We start from the raw sequence: 10,964 nt of genomic DNA, 5'->3' as shown, positions 1-10,964 counted from the left end.
ACCCCGGCAGGGCCGGCAAGGCCCTCCCCCGCGGACGGGCGAGAGGGGAGCGGGGAGCAGCAAGCTCGGAGCGGGGAGCGAAGAGGCGGTGCTGGGAGGAGGGAGCGAGCTGCCGCTGCCCCCTCCGCGCCTGCCAGGCGGGGCGGGCCGGGCCGGGCCGAGCCGGGGCGGGGCGGGGCCGGCTCGGGGGCGGGCAGGCGGCGCCGGTCGCTGTCCTGGGTGTTGAATCTGCTGCGGCTGCCGCTCGCCGGAGCCGGGGAGCGCCTGCGGACGGCAAAGGGCGGGCGGTATGGAGTGAGGGCTAGCGGCGGCGGGCAGAGGAGCGGGACGGCCGCCTGCGATGGGCCAGGCATGATGGGGGCGCTCGGCTCCGTCCTCCCGCTGCTGCTGCCGCCGCTGTTGCAGGTCCTCTCCGCCGCCCCGCGCAGCCAACAGCCTTCCGCCGAAGCCGCCGCCGACGCGCGGATCGGTGAGTGGGGCGAGGGGCGGGAGGCGTGGGGCTGACGGGGAGCGGGGCTGCGCCGTCCCCGCGCTGCCTCCGCTGCTGCCTGACAGGTTCTTCAGGGGCAGCTCGACAGGCCCCCAGTGGCCGCGCCCGCACGGCTGCCGGTGAGGGACCCGTCCTCCGGCCCCTCACGATCGGCGCCCGCTGAGGAGCCCCGTCCTCCGGGTCCTTTTAGCGCGGCTGCTTGCTGAGGGACCCTGTCCTCCGGCCCCTCACCACTGGCCCCAGGCCCCTCACACCTCCTGGGTCCCGCTTCTCCCCGCTGGTCCCTGGCCACGCTGAGGCTGGGCCAGCGCCCCAGCTGCCCCGGTAGCATGTCCTGATGGGATCTCAGGGGTCACCTCCCCACATGCTGAAAACTTCCTCCGAGATAATCATGAGGCCCCTGAAGTCGAGGTGCATCACAGTGGCGAGTCACCCAAAAAAGCTTGTACCCTCCATATATTTAACCCTTTAACCGAGAGATCAGTTTAGTGGATTCAGCCCATTAAACGGCTCACATATTTGGAAAAGGCAGGAAACCTCCATGCCACAAACCCCTAGATGTAGCCCAGCCTTTCTATAACTTGTTTAGCTGGACTAAACAGTCAGGACTGGCTCCTGGTTAAGGCTGTTTTAGAGGTGTCTAAAAATACAGTGCTGCTTAGTGAAGACCATTAAACAACCTCTTTCTCGTGAGATATTCTCTGACCACCCCCTACCTCTGGATACCATCTGCACTAAACATCCCCACCTGCTCAAATGACCCACACTAACATGAAGGGATCCTGATAACAAACGGTTTCAGATCAATGCTATTCTCCTGTACCACTCTCCCTGGCAGTCCTTTCCTTGCACTGAGACACTCATGACTGTATGCTCACCAAAAATATCTCCAATGATATCTTCTAATGTAGTCAGTCTCACTTCACTTACAGTATCTTTCTGAAACTCACTTCAAGTCAAAAAGGTCATAACTTGGAGAATTTTATATTTTTTTCCCAGCTGAAAACCTACCTAGATTGATTATGGAGATCAGAAGGTGAAAGCTAAACTAGCTGCCCCTAGGAAATCTCTTTTTTTGTAAGACAAAAATCAAAATGACTTTAAGAAACAAAGGAAGCCTCTCACAGAAGTATCAGTGACATCTTCCTCGCATGCATTCTGTTTATTAAGAAGGAATTAAAATCAGCTGACCATGTTTTTAATGAGGCTTCAGTCAAGTGGCAATAAAAATTAGCTATTAAATGCTTGCTATAGTGAAGACAGTGATGCAAGTATTTAAGAAAAAATGGTTTGGACTGGATATATCCCTCCCTTCTCTCTCCTGGTTGCTATAGATATAAACTATTACTTCTCATCTGCTGAGGAGAAAGCTTGCATAAAAACATTGAAAGTAATAGCTATAATTTTTACCTTTAATAATGCAATAGGCTGTGCATTGTGCTTTCAAACGAGTCAGATTTTGATCCTCTCTCTCTAAACATAAACTGCAAATCAGTTTTGGTCACAAAATATTTTTCAGCCCATTGTAACTACAAATCAATGTTTGTGTGTTTGTCACTTCCCCATGCTTCTGCCTCGGCAAAGGTGCCTGCCTGACAGTTAAGGCTGTCCTTGCCTGGAAGGGAATGGGGGAAGAGCAGGCTCAATTTTACACAGTTAATCCAATATCTGGGAGGTATAATTCAGAGATATTTCAATAGCAGTAAAACGAGTTTTCGCTGGAATAACTAACTGATATCTCAGGGAAGTCTGTGAAAGATGTGAAAGGATTTATTGTGTTTCAGAAGATGCAAACATATGTTTGCATTGCTAGAAGTGAGACAGTTTTAGCTGACTCTTCATTTAGAGTTCCTCTATTTATTTTATTGACCAGTAGTTCAGATATTATTAATCTTGAGTTCAGACTATTTATTATAATAAATTCTATTCAATTTTAGACTACAGTTTTAAAACATAATCAGGAGATGCAACTGTCATTTTACAATGTATCTGAGTTTGGGGATTATTTGTGGTTATAGGTGGAAGATACTAATTTGGTTTCTTCTTGTGCACAGTGCCATCTTCTTTAATTGAAAGCTGAATAGAGATTCATTAAGTAACCTCTATAATATGTGTTGGAAATGGCCTTAAAAGCTATGTAATTATAGAAACAGTGTTTTCTTATTGATTTACTTCTATTCAGTGTTTCAGAAAGTCTTCCTAAAAGCTAGTTCAGAAGTGGAAGTCCATGACCTTTACCATTTCATAGGAAATTTTTATCCAGTTTCATTCTTTTATTTTTCATCAACTCTGTCTATGCTTTCCAGTACACTAAACATCTTCAAATAGTGACTTATTTATTTTGTAACATACTTGCAAACTTATTTTAGAATTTGGAAGTTGCAGTTAAAAAGATCAGGGTTGTTACTTCTTCTGCTTGTATAATTCATGAGGCTTTGTAGATTGTTCCTGTGGGAAGGTGTTTTTATAAGATGCAATTATTAACAACAACACACATTCTTCCATGTCTTGACATTTATAGTAGCATTTTAAATGTGAACAAATGAGGAAAAGTATAGTCCTTCTCCTTTCTATGTCTCTTGCCCAGATTTGGCCCAGGACAGAGATTCTTATCTTTCAGCAGGAAAAATTCATCTGAGTACATAGTAGCATTCATAGTCTTTGATGAAACACTGGGGCCATGAGTTTAATACTCTAAATAAATCTTTATTTGTTTACAAGACACAGTCCATTTAAGATTGTAGAACTTCTTGTTAAGTGTTTTGCAAAGTAATCATCCGTGAACAATATACGCTGATCATATTTGCTAAATTCCACAGATTTGGGGTATTCTGTTCTTGTAGTGACAGTCATATGGATGTTTTTTCAATGAGACATTTTTTTTACTAGCAAATAATTGTGCTACAGAAGCAGTTAAACTTGAAATGCCCTCCAATAAACAATGAACAGTTACTTCAGTAAAAATTGCAGCTCTGACAAGTAAAGTATTTCCATGCAGTTGTAAAGCTTTTTAAGTAGACTAATCTGTTCAGAAAATTACAGTGGTGTTTTATTTTTATATTAGTTTAGATAGGCTGGCTGAGGTAAAGGACTTGGGAGCAAAGTGAACTGTGGACATTGTTAATAAAATTATTTCATTACTCCTAAAACACTAACACTTTACGGCAGAAGTCAAGCTCATATATATTAGAAAAGGGAGTGTGTGCTTGTTGCAGTGCTTTCACATTGACCTCTAATGTGTAAAACAATGCTTATAACCTTCAGTGAATATGAGTATAATTTTGCAATATAATTTGATCTTTTGTGCTGCCTGCAATCCCATTTGTTGGTCTGCATTTTTCTTCTTAAATGAGTACATTAATATGCAGCAGAAATTTCTAGAAACAGTTGTTCCATACACCATGTGAAAGCTCCTTCAAAGTTGTATTCAACTCATCATATGCAAAATGTCTGCAAGTTGAATGCCTGTGAATTTAGTTTTTAACTAACTAACAAAAAGACAAGTTGGTCACATCTGAGCTTATAAACATGACTGAGTCTTCTAAACCTGCAGCTGTGAGTTCCTAACACATATAGTGAGCAAAGACAGTGCCTTACACTTCCAACAGGACTTAAATGTCTCTAATGAGAGGAACTTTACTCAAAGACTTTAAAATAATCTTGCATATTACTTGTGGTATTTTCACAAAGCACAGTGTATATGTTTAACATCTGAAAAAAATATTTTAAACATGAATTAGGAATTTCAAGTGATTAGAGTTGAACAGAAGTAAGAATTGCAAGGGCAGGGACTTAATTTACCATTAGTGGAAAGTGTTTCTCCAGTATTGATTGTTAAATTACAGCAGGATGAAATAAATGTGACAGATGAAATAATACAGATTTTTTATCTTTTCAGTCAGTGCTTCAAATACCATCTAAAGAGAATTAGTATAGAGAGCTTTTATCTATGGCTATTTCATGGGGAAGAGTGAAAAAGCAGGTCTTGGTTTAGTTCTTGATAGGTAAAGGTTTCCATAGCTAAACTAACGGAAATTCTACGCAGCCATCGTCAACCATCTTAGAGAACCACAAGGACTGAGATTTTGCTCCTTGCAGCCACTCTGAGCTGAGCTAAATCTCATTGAAGTCAATGTCAACCTTCCCATTGAATTCAGTAATATTTGGATAAAAAACCTGCTTGAGGCTTGTAGCAGACTGAGAAAGTATGGGAATTACACTGGTACCGTCTATTCAGTAGATAAAATTATCAGCCTTTCCAGTTATGTTAATTTGGAACTTCTCATAGGCACAGAGTTATTCTTGACATCATGTTGATTTGATGTAATTGTTGATGATGGAGTGTAATTTGTGGTATAATGCTAGCAAATAAAAATAACAAAATAATTTAAGACCATACTGTGTTCTCGGAACATGAAAAATTCAGTGGAGGAAGCTCTGTCCTTCCCTGTGTCAAAACTATTTTTGTATATTCTAGAAAAGTTTCTTAAGTAATTAGTTATGTTAGAAAGCAACTTGAAAGTAGCTTGATACCAAGGCACGTCTAGCTGTTAGTTGCATTCAATTAAAGGTAAGAATATGCATTAATGTTTCTGACGTCATGCCATGACTGTTGTACAGTATCCTTTTCTACATTATCTTTTTACTCTCTAACTTGTATTTGCTGCAAGTTTCAAATGGAGAGGAAGTGAATTATTTGTCTACCAGTAAAAGGAAGTTCCTAAAGGGCACTCTAAAGGCTGTTCATAGGATGAGATTCTTAGGGAGATTTTTTTCTTCTTGTTTCAATTACTGATTGAGAGAAAATAGACAAAATTTTGAAATATAAGCTCTTTTATGCTTCCTACCTGAATATACCCAACCATTTCTCTGTATTTGGTTCTACTGGTCTTCCTTCTTTTTTTCACTACCAACAAATCACACCAGTCCCAAAAACTTCATCATACCACACCGCCATCATGCCATGCCATTGGTCAGCCTACTGATAGGAAATTTGGTTACTCCTAGTCATTAGATTCTGGAATATTCAGGCAGTTCTGCTCAAATAGCAAAAGGTGTTTAATGCTGACACACTAAAGATAAAGAAGGAGTTGCCTGTGTTGTTACCATAAACAGCAATACTTATAAACATCACAGTGGAGAGACTGCCAGTAGTGAGAAAAGGGCAATTGCAGTCCCTGAAGGCAATGAAGGGAGTTGAGGTTTCCTGTGTCCATCAGATTTCCATTGGCTGGAAAGAGAAAATACAAGCTCAGATGTAGGTGATTATACTGTCAATCATACTTATCCAAATCCATAAGAAGCTCTGTGGAAACCAAAAGGCAGTGTATATTCCAGCTCCCTGAATATGATATATATTTTGACCTCATCCTGCTTACACTGTAGCCTAAAAGTTAGGTGAAATATCAAAGGTTATTTTTACAAAATCAATATATCTACTGTCTTGATAAAATCTGTGTTGGTGTTTACAGGCAGATTTAAGAGGGCACTCAATAAAGACTGGAGATAAGATCATTTTGGTTTTGGCGATAGAATTGACAAAGGAGGGAAAGTATCCAGGTAGTGGAGCCCATTGCTAGTCTTCATCAAAGACAGGATGCTAAGCTGGGTGTATATTCCATTATGGTCATTATTAATAAGCCTAGGAAGGCACTAAGTAATATTGTTCCTCGTCAAACCGTTTTATGTTTGGAAATGATGAATAAGCAGGTGAAGATGCAGAGGAAGAAGAGCATGTTTGCAGGGAAACATTCAGAAGAGATGACAAAGAATAGAGGCAAGTTGGGAATGTAGGTGTTTAAAAGAGGGAATGCAAAATGAAATCTTTAGTAGAAGTAACATTATTGGAATTGGAGATCAGGGATGGAAATTAGTGAATTCCATGCTGTTAAGATGTAAATTTAAGATTGGGTTGAGGTCCCTTTTCTCATAGGAGAGTCAAGTGCAGCAAAACTGAGATATTCAATGCACCAGTATGAGGCAAGGTGACAAGAAGTAAAAGGGATTCACAAAATAGAAATATTAATTCATTCATTTAGGTCTATGCTGTGGCAAAACGGAGTCAGAGAATGCAGACTATGAGAAATTGTGTTGGGAATACAAAAGGATTTATATCTTTTAATGTAAGGAGTGGGAGTCATCTAACTAAAAGTAATTATTTGAGCTAGGCTCCTTTTAACCTAATACCCAGCTTAGAAATTTCAATTAATTTTACCCAACTGTACATATCTAACGTAGGTCAGATAAAAGTCTCCCTGAATGCAGCTATAGCTTCCTGCTTAGTATTGTCTTAATATGTTTCCCTGGCTAGAAGGAGTATCTGTAACTATCTACATGGTAGGTACTGCACCATAGCTATTCACAAATCAGAATCTCAGGTTAAACTTGGGGAGGGGTAAGCACATTTGGAGAGTAATTCACCCGTCTCTCCCCACTGAGGTGAGACTAATGTAGCAGCTTAAATTAAAGTTAAGTTGGTTGGGATCATCTCCTTCATTACTTCAAAACCATGTTGAGATCTACAGGTCTTGCAGGTAAGCTGTTTAGGAAGGTCCTGTGACTGAAACAAGTGCGGTAGCTGAAGGATATTACTAGTCCTGGAAAAAAAATTGCAGAGAAAATCACCCCCTGGTAATTACAAACAAATGAAGGTGACCTCTGAATGAGACAGAGAAGAAACAGGCACGACAGAATGAGCAAGCAAAGGGAAAAAAAGCAGATAACGAACAGAAGGTCTGCAGGTAAGATAGACAAATGGTAGGGGAGCTGAAGGAAGGGAACTGTGTCCTAGTTTAGGACAGTCAAGAGAAAACATGAAGGGCTTGGAGGTTAATGTGTACATAGGATTACTGAGTTTTCTTAGGGGCTTTACTTCGGAGGAAGGTGGAAGGGCTCTATTTTTATCTCAATCATTTCATAGTGTCACTACGCCATAGCATTCCCAATAACAGTATGCCATTCAGAACAGCTGTGCTCATCAAAAAATTAGGAAACTTTTTTTCTGAAAAGGTTAGAGGGGCTTAACTTTATAGAAATTATTTCCTTTCAGAAGGATTTTTTGACAAGTAAAGTATCTTACTAAATTACTGCATCTTACTGTATTTTTTCTCAATAATTTCTTTCAATGAAGCACACTAGTTTGTTGGTGCACTGTCTCTGAATGGAGAGTTAGCACTTAACATTGCATATCTATTTTGCTTCAGACAAAGAAGTTCATAAAACAAGCTGTTTTAACAGGTAAAAACCAGTAACTAAAAGTTTTATGGGAAGTACAGGTGGTTGTAGTGGGTGTCATAGCTTAACAGCATGCAATGATTGTTACATAAGCTTGAAATCATAGCCAACAAATACAAGGTAATGCAGAGAGAGATATGTGCCCTCTAAATGTCCCCATAGAAAACAATGCAACTGAGACCAAACACACAGTACATACTATAATAAGCTTACAGTGTTCAGCAGAAGTCAGGACATATTACACTCTCCTTCCCAATTAATCTTTTATCTCTCAAGTTTGAAATTATACGAAGTACCTTGGGAAAATTAATCTCAGGTGCTGAAAAACTGATAGATATTTGGTATTTTTGGCACACAGAAATCTTCTGCTTTCATAATTCTGCAGGAGATAATTACCAGTCTCTCTGTTGCTCTCATAATGGCTAAAGATATTATAACCTCTTCTCTTGTTAACATTCTGCTCTGCACCAGGAGGGCTATCTTTTCTCTGCAACTTTTTTAGTTGGTTATTACAATTCAGTTAAACCCTGTTGTTTCAGACAACTCCTTTACTTTACCTGGAAGGTCATGCCTCATCTCTAGGCCTGAAGAAGAGTTCCTGTGGCCTGCTTTGGCAGGAGAGTAGGACTAGATGATCTTTTGAGGTCCCTTCCAACCCTTAAGATTCTGTGATTCTGTGATTAGTGCTGGTATTCATGAAATGGCAACCAGGAGATGGGTTTGAGGATAGGATTCATTTATGCCACTATTGCCCCTGAGCTCTCCTTGGCATGAAACTTGTATTCTTATAAAAGGTAGTCTCCTTTTAACCTGACCTCTCTTACAGATTTGATTTGTAAGTTAGGGATGAAATTCTATGTACTCTTCAGTGTTGAGTTAAAAATGTGACATCGTGGGTCGCCCTTGATTAATGCAGATAAATCACCACTGAAGAATGTGAATGTCTATTCTGTTTTTTAAAGAATGTATACATTGTGATGTATTTCTCTGTTATACTTTTAGTTAAATTGTGTAATACTTCATATATTTGCTCTTTATATTTGAGCCTCATTTGATATCAGATACGATAGATGTTAGGCTATCAAATTTCTTTAGTGAGCTATTACTCATAAAGTCTTCTTGTCTTCTCTAGATTTTAGTACTACTTGGTATTTTTAGTATATAGTCAGTGAAATGCCTTATTTACAGCAGCAAAATATCATACCAAACTTCTTCTGTGACCTGGTGTCACCTCTCACCCCAGGTCTCAGCTAAACCTTACTTTCATGGTATGACCCTGTGGATTATAGCAACTCTGATTTGTTGGAGAAGGCTGTAGTCACTGGTGACCATGCCACTTCTTACTTATGGCCTAAAGGAAGAAAAAAAGAATGTGAAAAGAAAAATTTGAGAACTGTACATCCATCATGACTTTCTGGAAATAGCTGGATATTAATAAAGACAAGATACCTAGGTAAATATCATCAAGCATGTACATAGGTGAAGATGTCTTAGAGTTAATGACACGGTTAGCAGAGATATACCCCCACCTCCAATTCTTCAGCACAGGGCATACCTTTTCGATTTTTGACTTGTTTTTGATTTACATTGGACTCGATATTGAAGATCTTTTCCAACTGTACTGATTCTATATTTAAGAAATGCTTGGGAGGGCAGGAGTTACTGGGGTCAGATTCTGCAATTTTTCCTTTTCTCATTTATGAAGGGAAATTTCAAAGTTGTGTTCAAATATACTTGTTAGTATTACTTATCTGGAGGTTAGTTTTGGGTAATGAGGTCAGCCGTTAATTACAATTTACCAACATACCTTACATGCAGGGGATTATTTTCAGGACAAAGGGCAGTCATAAAAATTATGTATTCAAAAATAAATGCAATAATAGTGAAAACAGAAACGTTGAGGGGAAAATGAAAGTTAAAATGCTGCTCTCTGATGACTTTCCATCTTAAGAGCTGCAGAAAAAAATAAAAGTCTTGTTTTTTAATGAGCAATCACTCCCACTTTTAGGCAGTAGAAAATTTATAATGCTAGAATCAAGTAGCATTTAAAAAGCAGAATGGGAAGGTTGTTTTAGTACTGTATCTGGTTGGTTTTCTGCCACCCAGCAAGACAAAGATCTACAGTTGAGGGCTTTTTTTTTTTAATGTCCATTTGCCTTTGTTTCTCTGAGTAACACCTGCTCTAATGAGTTTCTAATCTGAAAGTAAATAACTGTGAAGGGAGGAGGAAATGGACAAAGCACACAGGCTTGAGAATAAACAGCTGTCAAATGGCTGACATTTTAGAAAGCAGAACACACAGCTTTTATGAAGGATCTGATTCAGCTTGAATGAGGAGCTGATCACACCCAGTTGTCAAACTTTCCTAACGAAAGAATTACTTGAGAGAATTTTATAACAATACTTTGTCCTCTTCTGATTATGGAACTATTTTACTCATTTGGCAGATAGGGAAGATTTCTGACATGATCAGCTACCCAGTGATGGGGTGGCAGCACAGGTTATTAAAAGGAGCATAGTTGTGCTTCGTTTTCTTGCAGTTTAGGGAGGTTTCATGCCAGAGAGACTAAATTAAACAGTGTTGCATGTAAAGGTGGGGATGAGCCTCACCTAAGCCTCTGCATGAAGCTGCCATAATCTGAATTTGGATATACGTATGTTTGGCCACCAAATGCTCCTTTAACAATGTGGGTTTCTTGCATTTATTATATTTCTTTTTGATCATTCAATATTGAAATAATACTAACTTGCTTTCAGATCAAAGTTCATCACTGCACAAGGAGATTCTGTTATCATGAGAGTATATGAAATACAGCCTTTAATGAGTAGCTTCCCCATTTTTCCTGAAGATTTTGTGTTGAGTGTAAATAAGAACGGTTGTAAATAAGAATGGTTAAGTTCCTTCTGATGTCAGTGGTGTTAGTCCAGGGTTCCTGAATTTAAGGTGATTTCAGGCATCAAAGATTTGAATAGGGCTTGCCTAGGACAGGTTTTATAGAATATAGTTAGCTCTATTTAAGACAGAGCATTAGAAAATAAATATTTGAACCTTTACTTTCTGGTCAATTTTCTATAGTTTCCGTTGTAGTCTGGAAGATAGCCTTAGCTCAGGAGTATGCATGTTCTCCAGCTACTTGACAATGATACCCTGCTTAACTCTTCTCAGTTCAGAAAATTCTTGCTGATGGATAGGCTTTGGTGGTGTATCACCTTGCAATCCTAATCCTGTGTGATCATTGCT

At 39.7% G+C, this 10,964-nt stretch overlaps 1 protein-coding gene across 1 annotated transcript in view; it reads left to right on the top strand.

Moving 5' to 3' along the window:
• Positions 1–351: 351 nt before the first annotated feature.
• The window catches only part of PTPRN2 (protein tyrosine phosphatase receptor type N2), a 656,903-nt gene continuing 646,290 nt past the window's right edge, over positions 352–10,964 (top strand). Inside the window, exon 1 of the mRNA XM_061996660.1 lies at positions 352–469. Coding sequence (XP_061852644.1) covers positions 352–469 — 118 coding nt within the window. The remainder of the gene's footprint in view (positions 470–10,964) is intronic.

Source organism: Colius striatus, chromosome 5 (genome assembly GCF_028858725.1).
Source record: "Colius striatus isolate bColStr4 chromosome 5, bColStr4.1.hap1, whole genome shotgun sequence".
In the NCBI taxonomy this organism is placed as follows: Eukaryota; Metazoa; Chordata; class Aves; order Coliiformes; family Coliidae; genus Colius; species Colius striatus.
This window is presented reverse-complemented; position numbering and strand designations above follow the sequence as displayed.